This window comes from Drosophila melanogaster, chromosome 2R (assembly GCF_000001215.4).
Source record: "Drosophila melanogaster chromosome 2R".
Classification (NCBI taxonomy): Eukaryota; Metazoa; Arthropoda; class Insecta; order Diptera; family Drosophilidae; genus Drosophila; species Drosophila melanogaster.
Genome location: NT_033778.4, coordinates 19,455,884 through 19,476,877, shown reverse-complemented (window position 1 = coordinate 19,476,877; position 20,994 = coordinate 19,455,884). Strand labels below are relative to the sequence as shown.

At 42.2% G+C, this 20,994-nt stretch overlaps 2 protein-coding genes across 12 annotated transcripts in view; both read right to left on the bottom strand.

Moving 5' to 3' along the window:
- Window positions 1–20,708, bottom strand: part of par-1 — a 29,517-nt gene extending 8,809 nt beyond the window's left edge. For 4 of the 11 annotated variants that reach the window (NM_206178.3, NM_206172.3, NM_001014542.3 and 1 more), the window contains exons 1-11: window positions 19,903–20,708; window positions 16,262–17,083; window positions 6,066–6,281; window positions 5,786–6,006; window positions 5,388–5,669; window positions 5,142–5,326; window positions 3,947–4,059; window positions 3,714–3,882; window positions 3,324–3,438; window positions 3,138–3,265; window positions 2,911–3,073 (exon numbers count right to left, since the gene is read on the bottom strand). In NM_206178.3, coding sequence (NP_995900.1) covers window positions 2,911–3,073; window positions 3,138–3,265; window positions 3,324–3,438; window positions 3,714–3,882; window positions 3,947–4,059; window positions 5,142–5,326; window positions 5,388–5,669; window positions 5,786–6,006; window positions 6,066–6,281; window positions 16,262–16,945 — 2,276 coding nt within the window. In that variant the 5' untranslated portion in view covers window positions 16,946–17,083; window positions 19,903–20,708. Of the gene's footprint in view, window positions 1–2,236; window positions 2,351–2,910; window positions 3,074–3,137; window positions 3,266–3,323; window positions 3,439–3,698; window positions 3,883–3,946; window positions 4,060–5,132; window positions 5,327–5,387; window positions 5,670–5,785; window positions 6,007–6,065; window positions 6,282–6,539; window positions 8,089–9,064; window positions 10,723–11,183; window positions 12,569–13,778; window positions 13,999–14,098; window positions 14,377–16,261; window positions 17,084–19,902 lie in introns of those variants that run through there. The other 7 variants (NM_206177.3, NM_206171.4, NM_001014540.3 and 4 more) reach the window with 7 other exon arrangements.
- Window positions 17,355–20,708, bottom strand: mei-W68 (meiotic W68). The gene is made up of 3 exons (NM_206179.3): window positions 19,903–20,708; window positions 18,460–18,906; window positions 17,355–18,401 (listed from the first exon to the last, which is right to left on the bottom strand). Exons 2-3 carry the CDS (start codon window positions 18,824–18,826, stop codon window positions 17,773–17,775), a joined length of 996 nt encoding a protein of 331 aa, NP_995901.1. The 5' UTR covers window positions 18,827–18,906; window positions 19,903–20,708; the 3' UTR covers window positions 17,355–17,772.
- Window positions 20,709–20,994: the final 286 nt, after the last annotated feature.

Below are 20,994 nucleotides of genomic sequence, written 5' to 3'. Positions count from 1 at the left end.
GTATACTCGAAAGCTCGGCAAACAAGAAGATTTGATCCTTCAAACTACATGAAAGCATTATTTGATGGGACATGCGTTCGACTGACTATCGAGAATCCATTTTGTAAACGTTCTTGTACTTTGGGCGGAGCAATTTATCAACTTAATTGTTATTTATTAGCACAGACTAGAAAGCTCGTCTAAGGCATTATGTCCTAATACGATACGCGATAAACGTAGAAAAGTAGGAGTTATTATTATTCGAGGTAGTACGCATATAGTAGTTATACGGTTAGATACATGAAGATCGTACATTGGAGAGCATATAGTATTTAAGACCAGGTACAAAAGTTACAACAGCAGCACAATAACAGACTATATAAAACTGAGTTGTTAAGTATCGGTAGGTAATAACATTAACAATAAACGAAAACACACAATAATGGAAAAAATTCAATTATACTGGCGATGGTAGCAGAGTCAATAGAGTTTTACTGACAGAGACATACATGCATGAGGAAACAAACAGAATAATGAGTTCTTATTTTAGAAACTTGAATTTCGATCGCTAAATTTCGGGCGACTGATTGGACTTTTCCAATGCGAATACGAAATAAAAAACTATTCACTTGATAATGGGTGTAAATCTGGTAGTTCCTATCAGTTTACTGGAACACCAAGCGGGCTAAGGTCGAGCAATATGTCTTGGCATCGCCGTCAATTGAATTTCGTTTAAATGAATCACAAAAGTATACCAACAAAATCAGAAAAATATAACCAAACCGTACGCTAGTTGTACATACTTAAGCAATATATCATTTTATGGAAAGGGTCGTGTTCGCTTACGTTACTTCTTACGCAAGAATTACGTGAAAAATACAAATAAGCTGTAGACATCAAGTCTATTAGAAAATAACTACAATACTTCGATTATGCTAGCAATAATTGCAACGTAAGTGCAATTATTGGGTATTTGCCACGCCCACGACCCTTAGTTCAATGAGGCACAATAAATATCTCTTAACGTAAGATGCATTTTCACTCACCGAATTTGTTCGATTGGTTTAGTTCGATTCGAATCCAAATTGAATTCAGTTCAAACCACATTCATATCATTATTTGCATATGGATTTTCAAATCGGATTGGTTTGGTTGTCGATTCGGTTAGCAATAATTGTTGAATTGTTGGATTGTTATTGTTGGTTTTGTTCAGGTTTTCAATTTGCATTACGAGTACGATCGAAAAGGTAGTAATAGTAGAGTAGTACAATAATTGAGCGAGCGTCGATAGGAGGACGAAGGAGGTTGTTGCAGATTCAGATTCGTAGGTTGTGGTGTTATTTGTTGTTGCGGATATAGAACGCCACAGAGAATGGATGTACATATGTGGTAGTGTAGTAGTTATCAAAATTAGACATTTGGTTTGTAAACAGACAATGTTCAAAATTGTAAAAAACATGAAAAGATAAGAAATTTACATTATTCAATTGATCAAATTGGTTAGGTCGTTATAAATACACTGGATAAATAGATAAATACAAAACGAATAGAACAAAACTAGGATAGGCCAACGCTATAAACTAAGAGAAGAGTGAACGGTAAACAAATCAAACAGAACACCTAATAAATACTTATAAATACGGATAATAATAGATGCTTAGTAACTAGCCTAACGACCATCGCTGGGTTCCATTCGAGGTCGTAAAATAAACACATTTAATCAAAGCTTTTAAAAATCTAAGCCTGGGTCATAACCATTAATTTGTAATGGTTACCAACAGCCAAGTTTTAACATATGTATCACGCACAGAACAAATACCTCTAGAAAGTTGAACACTTTTTGTAACATTTTTAAGCATTTAAGTAATAATGTTATTATGGGGCTGTTACTTTTATAAACCAGTTCATCTAGTATCTACTTCTTTTGCAAAACATCAAAGGCAGATTGGGATTCAGACGGAACAATGGTCATGTATAGATTCAAAAGTGCTTGCTGTCTAGTTGTTTTTGTTTTACGATGACGGGTCAACAAAGTTCTTTGTGAATGCTTCTGAGTTAATGATTCATGAAGATGAAACGGCGAAATGATTGTCAAAATGCACAATAATTCTCCCAAACAAATAAAATGCCAGCCAATATTTTAAATAATAAAAAAGAAACCGAAATCAGTTGAATTTCAAAGAATGCGTTAATCAAACTAAGAGAATTTGGTTTGTTTGGTTGTTGCGTTTTTTTTGTTAATTACTCAAGTGTATACCTCGTTCCGAGCGGGTCATTTGAGACCGAGACGCAGCCGTCTGTAGAGGGGCGAGGGCTCGAGACAGACGCGCTTTTGGTATGACCTTTTCCAGCGGGAGCTGCCGATCCACTGCTGGTAATTTGCATGTTTTAGGTTTAGGCCGAAAAGTGGTAAAATCGTAATCGTAAGTATGACTTTGTTTTGGTTTGGTTTGGAAAGAGTTTCGGTTTTTTTAAGATAACCAAATGAAACGATGGGTAAATGATAAACAAGTAATTTTTGAGAGTGCCCAAGGCACGGCAACTAAAGAGAACTGAACTGTGCGTGACTATATACAATTAAATGTCGTTCGATCTTCCAACGATCTGCTCTACGTTTTTGTATTGATGGGATTATAAGCTGCTGTGGTATCTAAATGCCATCTAACCTCCGGATTCGATCTGATTAGATTAGATCGTTTTGCGTGCGAACCAAAGGCAAATAATATGTATATATATTATATTATTATATATATATAATAATATATATATATATATAATTGTGGCAGGCTCCATCGCTACCGACTGACTGAACAACTAAATAAGCCTGCCAAGTGGGGAATGTTATGATGCAAACAATAACTGGGTAACTCGTACAGCAGTTTAAGACTCAAACTAGAACTTATAATCAGAACTAGCTTAACTCTCACGTACTTTGTCTCTGCAGGAATAACGTTGGTTTTCTCCGTCGACGAAGTCTTTTCATAAAGCGTGGTGGAGCGACGTGGAATGATGCCACTTGTGCCGCTGACCGTGCGATTGCCATTCGTCGGATCGTACTTCGTTGCCGTTCGCGGCTTGGCGGGACTGTTCAGTGCTGTGAATTCAGTATTAATATTAGTCTCTTTGCTCATTTCATCAATCATTATATTAGCACTTACTGGTGTCTGCCGTGGTGAGCATCTTTTGTGTGGCCGAAGCGGGTCTCTGATTTTGAGCGGCCAGTCGCGCTGTGTTCTCCTTAATCGTAGCCGAGTCGATTGTGTTCTGTCGCTTAAAGTTGCTGCCACTGCCGAGGGCAATTTTAAGTGTAAAATTTATAGCACATAATTTGTCAAGCTACTTACACTGATGCTCGATCCGCCGCTGATCCTGCAGCATTGTAGTTATTGCTTGGATTAACCGCACCAACGGCTCCCGTGGCCGCCGCAACTGTTGCTGCCGCATTTGTCGGTCCAACACCTAAAAAAAAACATTTTATCGTACATTAAAATGGGTACTTCCGCACATTGGCACAAAGTTTAACCTTAGTAAAAAATTTCTTGGGCAAAACTACTGACGATTGACGATTAACTAGCGCATATCGGATTAGTTATTTTAAAAGGAAAGGTTAGACTAAGCTTTCTGTACAAATGTCGGTTTCCTAATCCTGTAGTTCGACCAAGAAAGTTTTTACTCTTGATTAAATATAGATGAATCGTTAGCCCCAAAGTGGGACTTACGCAAAGTTTCCGCACCAGACGAGGCTCGGCGACTTGGCTTCGTGCTAGACGCCGATATGCTCCTGTGGACTCCTCTGTGCGTGGGACTCTGAACACTCGCACTACCAGCATTGGCGCCCGCATCATTACCCGAGATGTTGCGCAGTGAGAGCGAGGAGCCAGACCGCGATCCGTCACTTTCCGGCTGCGTGGAAGGAAATAGTCTTTTAGCACTTCTGTTGTTCGGAATGTGAAGGCCACCAACTTACGTCTGTACTCTTGCGACCCAGCAGCAAATATGTGGCGAAAACATCGTCGTAGCGCACCTGGGAGAGCGAAGCCTCGATCTCCGATCGATTGTAGCCCATCGCGACTAGAGCTTCTAAACATCGCGATGCGAAAATGACAGACAATTTGATTGTGAGTGAAAGGTTTTTAAAGACATTCAATGGAGATTTTAATACGATTAGGTAACGCATGCAAATTTATTACAGTTACATTATATATTTGGCTATGAAATCACCGATACTCGAACTGATATAGTTCGATGTCGAGTAGCCGGAATTGTGTGTTCTTTTGGCCTTCAACTGAACAATTGGCAGTAAGAACGTTGGATAAAAAGAAATCAGGTATATATGTATGTATTTAGATCATGCAGTTAGCGAAATTAAATAATACAATTATCATCGGCGTGACAGGACCCAAACCGGATGCAATCTCGAATTTATCTCAGAGAACCTCATTTATTTGTTTGTTCGTATATTTGTGCACATATCAGCAGATATTTACACTCGCAACAAGTAAAATAAAAATCAATAAAAGATAACAAGATCATACAACAAAAATTCGATTTTCCCTTGGCTGGCTGTTCAAGATTGATTTAATTTTAAGATTATCCGTTCTCTTGAGCTGGTTTGATATCTTCCTTGACGGTCTGTTTGTATGTAGAATTTTGAGGACAGAAAGTGAGAAAGAGAACAGAGAGTTGGGGGTTAATGCGGAACTCTGGGGATCGAGCGTTAACGTTTCCACTACACAGATTGCATACATTTTTAGGTGGACCCTTCCGCTCGTCGATCAGAAAGTTGACCATTAACATCAAGGTGTACGCACTACGCCGAATCGAGAGCGAATTCTTGGCACCGGTTTGTGACCCCGCAGCTATGTGAGAATTTACAAACAAAACACCATGAAGGTAATTGAATTTAAAATACAAACATCAGGATAACGCAACACTGGGAGAACCCAAGTAAAAGGAATTCTGTAAGCAACATTCAACTACAAAATGAAAACAAGTTGATAAAGAAAGAGTTTACAAAGGAACTAGTAGTATTACATTACATAAACAAAGATCGCTTGATAACAGCAATAAAACACAACGAGCAATTGGCAGGCAAAACTCCATTCCACACACAATTCGTTAATAATATTAGTAATAAATTTTGTATACAGTACCCGTCTTACCTATCCGCTTGGGATCGGCTAAATCGGCTTTGGGCTCAATATAGGGCTTGAGTTCGTCCTCCTCAAACCCCATGTTCATCCACTTGTCGCCCATGATTGTTTCCAGACTAGCACGCTTTGCGGGATTCAGTACTAAGAATTTGCGGAGCAAGTTTTCGCAGTCAGTCGACATATAGAAGGGAATTCTGTGGGGATAAGCGGTTTGGTTTAGTTCCATTTACTTTCATTTTATCTTGCAACACTTACCTATATTTGCCTCTGAGCACGCGTTCACGCAACTCCCTCAAGGTGGAGCCGTCGAAGGGCAGGGAACCGCTCACTAACGTATACAGGATGACGCCCAGCGACCAAACATCGACCTCCGGTCCGTCGTACTTTTTGCCCTGAAACAGCTCCGGTGCCGCATATGGCGGGCTACCGCAGAACGTGTCCAGCTTTGAGCCGGGTGTGAACTCGTTCGAAAAGCCAAAGTCAGCGATTTTGATGTTCAGTTCGCTGTCCAGCAAAAGGTTTTCAGCTTTTAAGTCCCTGTTATAAATAAATAATTCCGGTTAATAAGGTGCCAACTATAATAATGGGCCTTTGGTTTGTCCTAGCCTGTTTATATAAATCATCTGATTTTAATTAGCATTGATTACTCTTACCTGTGAATTATTCTTTTTTGATGACAATATTGCACGGCTGAGACGATTTGTCGAAACTTAACTCGCGCCTCCTTCTCCTTCATGCGTCCGTGGAGAACCAGGTAGTCGAAGACTTCTCCGCCAGATGCGTACTCCATGATCAGATAGAGCGTCTTCTCCGTTTCGATTACTTGGAACAATTTAACTATGTTGGGGTGATCCAGCATCTTCATTATTCTAACCTGTGGGCAGAGTACGATTAGTAAATAAGTCAAGGTATTCTTTTAAGCTAAGTACAAACCTCTCTAAAGAGTTTCTGTAGTGACCCAGGATTGAGTTGGGTCTTGTCAATTATCTTGATGGCGACCTCCTTGCCAGTGGGCAGGTGTTTCGCTAGTTTCACCTTGGCAAAATTGCCCTTGCCGATCGTCTTTATGAGTTTGTATTTGCCAATATGCTCCTCAGTAGCACGCCATCGCATAGGAGCACTACTCCGCATTTGCATGTTAGGCGAACCCTGTAAAAACAATGGTCAGGGGTAAGTAAAGTTATGTATTTTGGTGTGCATCAGGTGTCGGTTATAATTTATATATAAAACCCAACATTTCTGTGACAATCCTGATTTATGACCCTTTAAAAACCGCATTGCTAACGATTAATAGTTATATTAAATGCGATTTTAAACCACAGTGGTATTGCTTTCTCTGAACCAAATGATGAAAATTATATTGAAATATGGTAGATAAAAATGGATTTTGGTTTTTATCCCGTTTACCTGCGCAGCATTGTTGCTGTACACATTGCTGCGGTTTGCCACCACGCTGGGTACGCGGCTAGTGGGATGATGTCCTACAGGCGGGTGAGTTGAGGCTGTTCCTGACCTCGACTCGTGTCCCGAATGGGATCTTGGATCAACGCTGTGTCTGGTCGAGCTGGTCACATGCTCTGCTCGACTGGAATTGTACGGAGGAATAGGAGCCACAATCGGCCGGTCCGAACGTCTTTTCGAACTGGCTGCATTACTTCCTGTTCCCGAGGCACCAGATGCTCCATGACGATGTGAGGATTTTTGGGCCAACAAAGCTTCAAATTGTCGCAAATTCTCCTCACGCCGCTTAGACGCTGAAATGGTAGTGGCCGTAAGCTTAGATGGAGCCACTCCATCCACCACGCTGCTGCTGCTACCGCCACGACTGGCCGAGCCGGAGGTGGACGTGGTGGAGGAGGAGCTCCTGGCCGCCGGAGTGGGTCCAGTGCCAGCTGGTCGCCATACCGCTGGCTGTTTCTCGTCCTGCAAGTGCTGCTTCTGCTTAAAAGTGGCCCTCATGGCCAGCACCGTATCATTATTCTTCGTATCGGAGGCAGTACGTGCCAGTTTAGCCTTCACAGCATTTGCTCCGTTTGCGGCAGCAGCCGAGTTCTTGGAATAGGCTCCGATCGAGTTACGACCATCGCTGCCGCGCTGGAATTCCGATAACATCAGCTCATTGCTGTCATCCAGTTCTCCTGCCCGCCTGCCGCCCAAATACTGAAAATCATTCTCGGAGGACATGTCACTAATGCCCGGTCGCAGAAGGTTTTCCGTTTCACCGTAGCGCTTGCTCTGCTTGCGCTTGATCTCCAGTTTCATCACGTCCATCGATGATTGGGATTGTTGGTTTTGCTGCTGTTGCTTAAAGCTCTCCTCCACGTTATGGATGTGCTTCTCGATGGAGCCGAGGGCAAAGGACACACCGGCATCGTCTTCGGTGGACAGAAGGCGTGGCATTGGCGGCTTTTGGCGTTCTTTGGGCGTGGGATGCGGCTGTAGGGTGGGTAGAGCCGATACGGCTATCCTGGGCAATGGAGTGGCTTGGGCATCACGTCGTCGAAGCTCCACTATGCTGTCGTCTTCGGTGGCTCCATCGAGATCCTTGTTGGCAAGATGTGTTTGACGCAGTTCCATTTCCTTTTCCGTTTCCGGCAAGTTACTGCTGCTATTGTTGTTGTTGCTGCTGTGGTTGCTGTTCTGGTTACTAGATGGCGCCACACTGAGCTTGGGCGGCGCAGGTGCCGCCCCCTTGCGGGCGGCATACAGCCGGACACTCTTCCTGGTGGCATCGCCGCGATTCAAGTCAGGTGTTGTGGTAGTGGTGGCCTCCATAGCTCCTCCGTTTTGCTGCTGATTTCGGTTTTTCTGTTTTTTTTCTCTTAAATTTTTTTGTCGTGGCACTCTTCCCTTGAGTGTGTTGGTGCACAAGTACTTGTTGCTCGGAGAGATCGCAACTTTTTCTTTTTTCTTATTTCTTTTTCAAGTTGCGCTTGGCGTGTTTATTGTTCTTACACTGTGAGTTTGGGGAAAATTATTAAATTGGTCTTGGGGCTTCGGAAGTACAATGCAGCTCACACCGACAGGAGTAAGTGCTTGTGTGTGCGTTCGTTTGCATTGGGCTTTCTAAATTCTCAACGTTACTTTTGTTTGTTTTTTGTCGTCTAACCAACACACAACAAGTCGCAGTTGTTGCGCATTAAAACCTCGAAAATGAATTAAACACACAGCTAGCAACTTCCATTTCTACGTATGTACATATGTATGTACAGATGGGCGGACGGGAAGCGTGTGTGCGTGATATTTACGACAACAGGCGGACAAGAGCTAATCTGTCTCCCCGGTGACACTGAAATAAACACACGGCAGGCGATGTGGGGATGTGAAAGGGAGGGCAATATACCTAAACACACAATTACATACATAGCAAAAGAGAGTGCGCGAGAGAGAAAAGCGAAGTGGCACCTACACACCTGTGGTGGAGGTGAGCTCTTGTGCGTGTGTTTGTTTTCGGTCTCTCTCTAAATTGCTCTCTCCTATTTCTACTGCTGTTGCACAAGCTCAGCTGAGATGCCCTCGCTCTCTCTCGTGTGTGTGTCACGCTTTTCCTGTCCCCACCCCCACCCTCCTCTCCCACGCTCTCTTTTCAGTTTTATGATTCATTTGCCTTTTCGCTATTTTCCTTTGTTGCTTTTAATTACTGTCTAAATAGTTACGATGTGGAGATCTACAAGTATCTGAACAATTCGTCCGTACGAGTCGTTTAGTTGCTGGCTGGTTATATTCCATTTTTATTCGTCGCTGCTTCAGTGAGCAAAGCGAAAAGCTCCAATGCACACACACAGACACACACATGCACGGTCGCACCAACACATTGAAGCAAATGAACTACTTTTAGACAATTGAGCCGACTTTTTCACTGCTGAAAAACACAGTTAGGCTATATACATTGGTCGTTTGATAGTGTGTGAGTATTTTCTTTCTTTTTTTTTCACTTGGTCTGTGGACTATAAAAAATCACATTTCGCGCAAATCCCGATTATTAAAAGGTTCGTTTCGTTGGCCGGAGGAGTTCTTTAACCACACACGGTTATCTTATCGCAGAGGCACGCGGCTTTCGCAATTTTTCGCACTCATTTTACGTGGGGGTTTGGGTATTCGTACTAAATTATAGCTCCTCCTCTGCAACTCTGACGTAAACGTCGTCGACAGGCTACGACTACAACTATACGATTTACACCAACAAAAAACAGCAAAACACAGAAGACACCGAAAAACAAAGCTAAACAGGGCTCAGCAGCCAAAGAGCCACTTGGCCACTCAGCAACTGGAACTGGAGTGCCGGAGAGCGAGAGCGCGGAGTATTCCAAAAGCACGGAATCGCTTCGAGCAGCGACGTCGACTGCGGCAGCGGCGTCGGCCTTAATACACCAACACACCAGCACAAGCACACGATCAGTGGGCAGCTCTCTCCACTGGTGGAGCACTACTACCATTAATACAGTATCTCTATCCGTATCTGCATCTGTGTACTTGTTCTCCCACAAAGAGAAGCCCCGTTTGGAGCTCGAAAGTTTTGAGAGTGTATGAGTGTGCGAGTACCACTGAGCGTAACGCTGGGAAAGAAACTGTTAGCCGTGTTTGCTGCAGGGTTTAGTGTTCTGCGCATGTGCGCAATATATAAGTTCCACCAAGTTACGCAAAGCGCTTCTTCCCTGATTTACTGCGATTAAAGTAACATTCGGTTGGACTTTGGTTTTCTATTAAAATCAATCAATTACCCAATAAGTTCAACTGCTTCCTTTAAAGTTAATCAGTTGATTAGGTGATGCATTACGTAAGAGTTCTAAGTAATAAAACCAAAAGGACATGATGTCTGAAGTCTGAGTCGGAATTCTACGGTCGTCGCGAAGATTTCACTAATCAACTTCCCCCGTTCCCCTGTTTTACTCTATATCAATCACCAGAATACAAAGACCGAGGAATACACACAGTTTGGTACTAAAAATGCAATCCCGAAAGAACATTATTATGAACATCTTGTCGTCAAATAATTGTAAGTCATTTGTCAGCCGACACAATAAAATTTGTGAATAAAATATATAGAGACACGAGTGATACGACATAAACGAAACACATTAGGTATACTTAAAAATAAATAATCTGGAAAATAGAGAAACTCTCATTTTAAGATATCAAAAAGTGTCTCATATGAAATTCGATCATTCTGTCAATTTGTAACTCGCCAAGTTTGGTTTTAATTTATTCATACGAGGTATCAAGTAGCTGAGCCTGTATAAAGTGTCCGTATTAATTAAGCTAATTGAATAACTTGCAGCTTAATCTACATTAAGACAAGACAGCGAGATTTCAGTCAAGCCTTTCAGGTCCCAAACAAAAACATTAAAGATAGAATTTCATTTTTCGCATGCTAGCTAACAGGAAAATCTAATGAGGTCAACTATTATGAACTTGTCCTCCGGACAATGCAATCGTATAGTTATAGAAACAGAGAGCCCGTAATCCCTATAATCCCCTAATCTTTAAACGTATTTGCGTTGGGTTTTTATGTAGCACTTGTGCGATTAGACTGAAAATATATATTAGTTTCCATATGGATTATAGGAATTCAATGTGGGGTAACAAAAATCTGAAATTAAACAAAATCCGTAATCAAAATAATAGAAATCGTTATTCATTCGATTGTGGAAAAAAAACCAAAAACCGTGACAGATACAGACAAAAACGAAACAGCGATTACGATTAGATTGAATGAAGGTGGCAGCACAACAACGATAAATTTGCAATGTTCATAAATGAATGGGGAAGTGTGAGAGACCGACAAACTTTAATCACAACAAATATAACCTTATTGCCCCACTCTTTTGAAATGAAGTAGCAAGGTCAAGTGTAGTTTTGCTCAAGAGCCTAGGAAAGTTTCTAAATCACATAATTGCCAATATCGCAAGCTCCCAATATAAATCCTCCTATATCTTCTATTATATTAATTATGCAATAGTATCTAACGGGTTACCGTTACCGTCGATGGATTTCGATAAAATGTAAGCAACCATCGATAATATCGATAAATTTATATCCAATATTACATACCCTCGAGTTGCGAGCCTTGTCACTGGATGATGCCGACTCCTTGGCCTTGGGCCTTTCCGCCTTACTGGTGGCCACAATGGGCAAGCCGCCGTTTTCGATCATTGTCACCACAATCTTATTGTTCCGACTGCTTACGGTGCCACCACCACCACCGCTTGCGTAGGATGAGTTCGCCGCCGCAGCTGAGGCTGCATTTGTGGCCGCTAGATTCTTCTGCCGCAGGGCGTTCGATAGCCGTTGCTTGCGTTCCGCTCGGGCCTCCTCCTTTTCCCGCTGCAACTTGGCAATAGTGGCGGGCGTGTGGCTCTTGGAGCGCTTTAGAAATCTCATCAGTTGGCTCTTAACATTGGTGGCGGCACTTCCATTTCCCTGGCTTGTGGCATCGCCTATTTCCTCTGCCCTGCTGGATCTTCGGGATATTTGAGCCTTGGTGGGTACCTCCAGGCGACGGAAGACCCCATCGGCCATTCGGACGAAACAGCCCTCCGACATCTTGTGAAAGGAGTCGGATGGCAGTTTGTGAAAATCGCCATTGGGACTGCGATAGTAGCAGTGATCCGTCCGATGATAGCCATCTCCCACAATATAAAACTCATTGCGCCCCTCCTTGGGCGCCACAGCTGCTGCTGCTGAAGCCGAGGATTCGGCAGCCAGGTCGTCAGTCTTGGCACTTCGATCCACGGGCAGTTGGAAGGCCATTAGTTGGGTGATGCTACTACTGCTCCCACCAGCAGCATCCTCTGCTGTAATAGGCAGGACACTACCCGAAGTCCCCTGCCCGGTATTAACTGGTTTCAGCTCACTGATCGTTACCGGACGACGTTCCGGGTTCTTGCGCATAATGCTTCCATTGCGCAGAAGTGAATCTCGCAGGAGAGAGAGCTCATCCTTACGCAATGGTTGCACCAATGTGGGGTAATGTTTCGAAGACGAAGTCGATTTGCGGGTAGAGGTTCGACGATTTCCAAACTGTGAAGCCGGTTGTGGTGGTTCCTCCTTGTTGTTGTTATTGCTACTGTGGTGCATCTGCCGGTGACTGGAAGTCTGGCCCATGGTAGGTGCTTTGGTGGTTTTGCGGTGGGTGGTTCACTTGGTTGTTTCGTGGTTGGGTTGCGGTGGTATTTCTTCGTTCTCGACGCGACTCGGTGTTCACGGTATACGGATTATTGGCCCAGTTGCAACGAAACTGAGACACATATTCCCTCGTTCTTCGCTTTGGCAATTATCACAGCGAATTTCGTGTGTAAACATTGAGAGATGCGCGCGTATACGTGTGCATAAAAGTATGAATAAATTTTGTTCGTTTTGTGTATTTTGTGGCACAACAATCACAATTCAGGCGCAGCTTTGTCGCTTTTATTTCGAAAAGACCATCTTGTTAAATTCTATTAGAGCACAATGAGTGAACATTGGAGAAGCAATCGCAGTAAAAGTCACAGTCTCTCGGTCACTAAATTGCAAACACATTCACCGTGCCAATCTTACTGAGCACAAATAATTGGGATTCGCAATGCACAGAGTAAAACAATAACAATCATAAGAACTGATAGGTCCATTAAGCAAGCCGCTTATTCAGTTAAAGAAGGTATGGAGAATTTTGAATAGCACAACTAAATTTTCTTGTTGAATATGAAAGTACCACATATATCTTTGAATCTTATATGAACGTATCTAGTCTTGTCATTCACAAATTTATGGTTATATGACAATTGTAAATTCTTTTCTGAAAAGTTTAAAATTGGGACTAATAAGTGTTGCTAAATATTTGTGTCTCTGTGCATGAAGAATATGTTATCTTTGCTTTCTTCTAGGATATTTGTAAACTTGTTGCTTACATGACGCGTAAGGGGGTTTTAAAAAGTGAAGGGTGGGTGCTTTTAGATAACAACACATGTCTCTTATCAGTTATCGCACTTTACACATCTCTCTCCGTGTGAGTGTCTCCGTTTTTTTTTTGTGGACACAAGACACTCGCGATAAGTTCCACAACCGTTCCAGCTGGGTTTGCTTTTGAATGGCTAAATGTGTATTTGAGAGTCCGTCGCTGTGCGGTTTGTGGATCGTAAGCCTTGGCACGCCCGATACAGATACGCAGATACACAGATAGTAGAAGACCAGCAACAAAAACAACAACAACAAAATAAGCGTTAAAGAGACAACGATGAAGCCCCACACATTGCTGTTGCTATTTCTGTGATTCCCTCTCGCTCTCTACGCTTCCCCGTGTCACTCTTTCCCTCTGTCCAGTAGTTGTTGCTATTCTTCTGCTAGTTACCTCGTTTAAGCGTTACTTACACGCACACTAGCGCACAGCGACTGTTGCTTTTGCGCGTGTGTGTTTTGGGTAGGAATTTGTTCGTTTTTTTCCTTTTCATTCCGCTTTCGTTCTTTTCGCTTGCACTACTACTGTTTTTCTTCATTTTTTTTTTTTTTTTGTATTTCTTGTCATACCGTACTTTATAATTAAATTAACTTATCACCCGCAATTGGCTCATTTCTCAATGTATCTGCGAGTTGAAGTGGTTGGCTCAAAAAAAGCTGGATACATTTCACTGGAACTGCAACACACACACACACAAACACACACAAACACACATTTATATGCGCACTCATACACAGCGAGTCCAAGCTGGAAATTTATAAATTAAACACTATTTAACCGAATTTATTTATAAACACACGTGCGTGTGTACTTAGTCAGTTAGAGTGTGAGAGCGACTGTGACTTTTCCTACGTCAATTCGGTTTATTTTAAGCTGCGTACTCATGCCCTTGATTTCATTCTAAGTGAGCTTAGCTGATCGGATTAGCCAGTGACGTTGTTCTTTATCGCGGATGTTGTAACGCCTGCGATTTGGATTCGGATCACAACGATGACAACTGCGCTTCAGCTTTTTTGCAATCTCTTCGCCTTACTTCTGTTGTTTTTTTCTTTATTTTTCGCGTTTTGTATTGTTTGACGTAACGCCCTTGTGCTTGTGCGATAATAACTGGTCACAATGGCAAACGGCAAATTATAAATTGAAAGTAACAAAAATAACAACAAGAATACCAGGGGAGTCAACTCATCGCGGGGCGATAACGATACAGGCTAGGCGATATAGCAACGATATCGGCGGAGAGCGACGGTTAATGACAACAGAAAACAGCGCGACGACGGTGACCACACGAATGAAGTGGAACTTAATACTAAAACAAGCTTTCGACCATCGCTGCTGTATGCTGGCTACTTTTGCCATTGTGGCTGCCGCCACTGTGGATTGTAATTCTGTGGATGTGGCGAGCGAGCGAGCGAGCTTGGCATTTTTGCCAAAGTTCTGCGTCTGGGAAGGTCGTTGTTGTTGTTGTTGCTGTAGCTACTCCAAGACAACAACGACACACCCTATGAAAATCGTATGCAATCTGCAGGTAAGTGCAGGTGATTCATACACCCACACATGCACACTTACTCAAAAAAACTGGTAGAAACCACACATATTTCTCGAAAAACATTGAAAAACTTTAAAGAGAAGGAGAGAGAACTCGGAAGAGCTTTGGCAAAGGGATCCCCAGTTTGGGAACCTGTCTGCGAGCCGAGCTTAAAGCCCACATAAACATCAACTCAGCATAATTTAAAAAGACTTCCACTGGAAATTCCAAGATAGAGAAGTAAAGATTCCAGTATGTAGCTTCTTAAGGAATCGAAATCTTTAAAGATTTGAAAAGAATCTGTCAAAAATGAATATTCCATGCGTAAAACAAATCATTTTTTAAGATAACCTTAAAAATGTAATTTTTGTAATATTTTTAGTGTTATAAAAACAATAAAATTGAAGTTAAAACAAGATAGAAACCCAACAACTTTTGTAAAACTTCGGATAAGTATATGATCATCTTGATCTTCATCACACTAAGAAGAAGGAATTAAAGAGGATATAACTAGCCAAAGAAAAGACGTTATAAGTTAGTCACTCACGATTCCACACCTAACGTCCACAAAGGCAACTAGTTAAGCTTATTTACCTACACCACGTAAACTATTCAAGTGTATGCATGTCGGATACAAACACACAAACTAAGGCAAAAAATTATTTAAAATCAAAACAGTTATATGATTGTGCGGAGAGGAGTACGAATCACACGGATTTGTTGTGGACAACAAAGATAAAGGCAGAGAAACAGAGAGGAGATAGAACGACCGACGTGATGTGATTATTGAGAATTGTTTAAATACTATAATTGCACTTCTGAATGGACGTCGTCAGCTGTATTGACTCAGACTTTTAGTTTTTCGAATGAAGCAAAGTCCACTCATTTAGTATGTACGTATATCATTTAAACTACCAATTATCAAGTACCCAAAATAAACGGTAACAGTACCACCCAAAGTTTTCGTAAAAAGGTAAATAAGGTGACAGTTATATTTTTATATGTCCAACTCATTAAATAGGTCCCAGATATAGAATATTCTTGGATACCAACCCATTTGTCGTGTTAAAGGAGTTCACTGAACTTGTCGATTTAAAACTGTAGCACGGTACACAACGATATAGATTTTATTTAACTGTGTTCACAGTGATGATGATACATATATGTAAGAAAAACAATGAGATGTATACGAGGTTTCGATTACTCATAATATGAGACATCAGTTATTCTAGATAAAATTCAGAAAACTAAACGTTACTGTATAAGCAGACAGATTTATAATTCTGATATATGATATGATTTTTAAAATACGTTTTTAAAATGCATTTATATATAAATTTCCCCCACCTGACAAAACACAGCGTTACTTTTCGTACGACACATTTGACACACACGAAGGCGAAGCTTAGATTCGAATCAGTTATATCCAGCAGTATGGTATTTCTTATTCAACAAGCTGATTGAAACTTTAAGAGTCTTCACTTCACCTTCGACAGGCTACCTTCCCTTGATACCCTCTATAAATGGACCACAAGAAAACTGATGACCCAAGCCACATTGCAGGAGCAAACAAGAGATGGGTTGATGAACAAGGCCCCCAAAAAAACGGACTAGGGGACGTGGGGACGGGTGATAGGTACGGACACTGACGAAACCCAAAGAAGGACTCACCTTGGCGGACGAGGTTCGTTGCTTGATCGCGGAGGGATGAGCCGAGTGGGTGCTAAGCACGTTCTTGTTGACGGTGGGCGCCACTCCACTGCCGGGGGTGTGGTGATGGTGGTGGTTAATCGCTGAGCTCGCCACCACCGCCGAATTGTTGCTGGACAAGCGGGCACCGTCGGTGGTCATGTTGTTGGCCACATGGTGGTGGTGTTGGTGGCTGTGCTGGTGCGAGTGATTGGTGTTGGCCGCTGACGCCGAAACGGTCGCTGGACCCTGGGAAACAGATCCCACTCCACCTGTCGCTGCCGCCCCCGAGGCCGGCGTGGGCGTGGCCGCAGTGCTATTGCTGGTGGCCGAATTCGAGGACGTTACAATGGGCATCATTGTGTTAGTGTTGGCGACTGGCGTTGTCGTTGGTGGCAGTGACACAATGTTTGCATTGGCCGAATCATGCTGCTGCTGCTGCTGTTGCTGCTGCTGATCCTTGACCGAATGCGAGGATGTGCTGATCGAGTTGGTGGCGTAGGTGGCGGTTGTGCTGGAGACGGCGGCCAGTGGTGGCACCGCGTTTGTTGCGCTCGATACTGGCGCCGCCGGTGCTGCTACATTGGATGCTGTGCCATTGGACACGCTATCCGCTGGCAGGGCCTCAGGAACTGACTGCAGTGTGGTGCGCATTGCTGTCGACATATTTTTAAACAGTCCAATAGGGATTCTTAGAGATTCTGCACGTGAGATTCGAGTATTTTCGGGAGTCTTTCAGGTTTCGGTGCTTAAAAGTAGTCAAATGCCCAATGGGTTTCTATCATCCGTGGTACTCCTTCACATCTGCAAGAAATAAATGCACGCAATTAGTATGGATCTAAACAAAGCAGACTACTTGTATCTTTCGGCACCTATAATATGACTGGCCATTCACTTGCCATTATCAAAAACGTAGCCAATTACCGGCTCCGATTACCGACCTCAAGCCATAACACTTTAGAGGCACAATAAAAAAAATAATCTCCTTTGTCTGCTTGAGTTTACTGGCTTCGTCCACACAAAGTAATGCAGAAAATCAAGTTGACCACTCAATACGAAACACTAGAAGCAGATTACTCAGACATTACGAGTGTAAATTACTATTATCCGTTATCCAAATATTAAAATTATGTTTTCTAAAGGCAAGGATCTTAAGGTACTTTAATATTAATTAGTCGTAATATTATATTGACGTTATTAAAGCTGCATTGAAATTAAACATTACATTTTATAACATAAGCAACAAAATCGGAATCCCAATGAATGGGGAATTTAATTATTAAATTACTATCTTAATTAATTCAAATATTAATGGAAAGCTGATTACGCGAACTAACTTTTACAGTACTATTTTTAGGAGTCTTATGGTATCTTTATAGAGATACGTTTTTTACAAACTAATTACTATATTACTATACCTACAACATATTTTAAACTAACTAATAATATTTCAAGAGTAATAATATTTGGCTTATGGGGTTTACCACTGAACTCTACAAAAACAAGTTCCGATTGATTTTATTTGGTATATAGTCGTCGGTCAGGAAGTCGATGACACTCTCGATTTCGGCCTTCAGCTGAACGTCCTGCAGCATGCGCAGTTCCTGCCGCACTCCCGGCTCCAAATCGTGGCGGGCGAGGAGGTCATTGATTTTCTTGTTGTCGCCGGCAACCAGGGCAACCGCTCCAGTGCCGAGTGCGGGAATCTCCGAGGGGTGTAGACCAATCCAACGCAGCGCAGGTGTGGTTAGTCCTTGGCTGGAAAAACTCATGGACTTCGAGCCATGGCGATAGACTAGCATTATCTCGACGCCAAATGGATCGGCGTCAACGAGAATGTAGGCCGCCAGTTGGTTCTCCTCGGTGAGCCGATGGACAATCCTCCGGGTACAGCAATCGGGGTATCCTTTTCCAGTTATAAGGATGAAGCGTCGTTCAAAAGTACCAAATACATTTCTGGATAAGAGACTCTCAAAAACCGACTCCTTTTCAACGATTAGCACAAATTCCGCCAGCGTTTCGATTCGATCTATCTTCTCGGGATCCGTGGGCAATGTCAGAGGTCCACCATACAAGCTGCTGTCCAGAACGTCTCCGTTGGTCATCAGCAGCCTTAAGTCGCCTGCAAGAGTAACCGGATGAGCAGGGAGCCTTTGATCAGGATTTCGAGATAAACTCACCTGCCACCAGGCCCTTGGAGGCGGCCAGTATGCCCAAGCTTAGGGGGGATGTCCTCAGCATACGACAGACATCTAGCCTGGCTTCGGCAATCCTGGACTGCGACCGGACTAGCAGAGGATTGTCATAGTATAGTCCACGGACGGTGAAACTTCCTCCGCGGACTTGCAATCGGTGCACCCGGGAGAGCATGTAAATCAGCACGCAAAAGCTATGGCGACTTCCGCGATTATTATAGCTGACTCGTCGATATTCCGAGATCACGTTTCCGGATGAATTTCGGGGAACACTAAGAGTGGCATTGCCATGAACCAAGTTGCTCAGCAACTCGAGGGCAATTCTTTCTATATTCTCCGAAAATTCATCCATTGTTCTAGCAATTTACTTATATTAGGAACGGATTCTTAACAACAAATATGTACGTCTTCTTGATTTCGTACTCTTGCAATCTACAAAATGAGGTTTTTTAATATCCAAATTAAGAGAAATTAATAATAAATATAATTTTACTTGTGAATAACAGATTTAAACTTAATTAAGCGGCATATATTTTAACAAGAACTTGGTTACTAACGCTTAAATTTTAAACAATTACATTTTTGAATTCCTCCAACTTTATGTATCCTTGCTCCCAATTTCCATTAGTTCTAAATTCGCATGAATTCTTCTGTTTATGTTCAATGATTTGAAACATTCTCTAGAATACAAAGTGTAAGCACTTTTTTGGTCTAATTTAATTGCATGGGTGGTGCCACGCCCCCGGGATTTTCTTGTTGGTTCTTTGAATGCCTTTGTCACAAGCGGAAACCCCGCAGGAAAATGAGTGAAAACTGTGGGCTAAAACGTTGAAACACGCCCACCGACCTACGCACAGTAATATTTCATAAATACGTAAGCAATTCGTGGACTTACATACTATACGAAAATCAAGTGGTCTTTGCACTTACTTATATCTGATTTTGTAAAAGTTTATCGCGTAAATCGTTGCGTGGAAACATTTCGAGGGGGGTTATAAATAATTTCCGAAAGGAGCTTGCTGGCTAAAAATATACCATCGAAATGAAAATTCCCTTTCGGTGAAAACAACTGTTTTTTAAAAATTTAAGCACGCACACTAGTTGCAAATGAAGAGAGCGCGAGGGAGAGTGCCATAAGTTTATGTGAATTTCTTTATTCGGTCTTTCATTTTTTCTTCTTATTTTATTATTCTTTTTTCCTTCTTTTTCGTATGTGCAGAAAAGTGTACTCGTTATTACAAAGCACACATACACCGAGTGTGGGCGGGCGGGGGGTTTTCGCTCTCTTTTGGGGAAGAGAAAGAGAGAGACTGACGGAAAAGAGAGAGCGCCAACGAATGGGCTAGGAAAACTGACGAACGGAACGAAACGGAATGGCAGCCCAAGTATTGATTTGCTGGTTATGGTGCTGCCACTTCTTGTACTTACCAATGAAATACAATTTCCGATTGGCCCAAGAAAAGCTAAAGCTGAAAAGCTATTAGCTCTCTCGCTCAGAGAGGAGTCGCTAGCTGATGGTCGCTGCTGTTGTTGTTGTTGTTGCCATCGATGTAACGCATATTATTATTTAATTTCTTTCGATTTTCCCAGTTCCTTTTCCGATTCCGTTTACCCGAAAGTGGTTAGGTTTGGAAAGGCTCTGCTTTTTACCGACTTTTACCGAACGAAAACGACGACACACACAACGAAATGCAAATGCAATACATAGCTTTCTCACTCGCTCACTAGCTACCTCTCGACCGCTCTCACTCGCACAGCAGCAGTAGCAGCAGCTCTTTGGTTTTCAATCAGATTTTTCTTTCTTATATTTTCTTATCGCGATGGTTTTTTCTTTCGCTTTTTTTTTAAGAAGAACGGTCACCGATTTTTCACAAGGATTACGAACGCACCCCCACTGCTCTCCCCAGTCACTGAAAAGCCACAATAATAACAACAACAACGACAGTCTTGTTGGCAACAAATGGAAATATTCGCTATATGCTCTGCGCTGCTCTGCCCTTCGCAAAACTAATGTGTATCCGCGATGGGTAATGGGTAACTTGATATTGATACGATTACTAATATTATTGATAGCCGATTAGCCGACATAAGCGGTGGCCGCAATTGGCAAACGACGATTGTCCCGCTCCCGCAACGCAGTTAAATATTACTATTTTCCTCCGTCCACATCCACTTTGGCAGCAACAAAAGTATGTACGTCTCGGTCTCTCAAAAAAATTCACATTACGATACGGCAGCCATATTGTAGCAGTGTTGCCAGCTGGACGGTATTCAAAAATACTAAACTTTTTCTCCTGTTACTACTTATATACTAAATATACAGCAAGCTGTCATCTAAAAACCGCGCCCACAGACTGATTGATTAATGTGTAATTTGAAATAACCAGCTAAATTTTACATTCGAGAATGGTTAGAGGCTACACAACCTTATATACATAATTGTTTATTAAGATAATTTAAATTCATAATATATTTGTTCAATATTAACAACAACATAAACAACATACTTTCAGGGGCAAA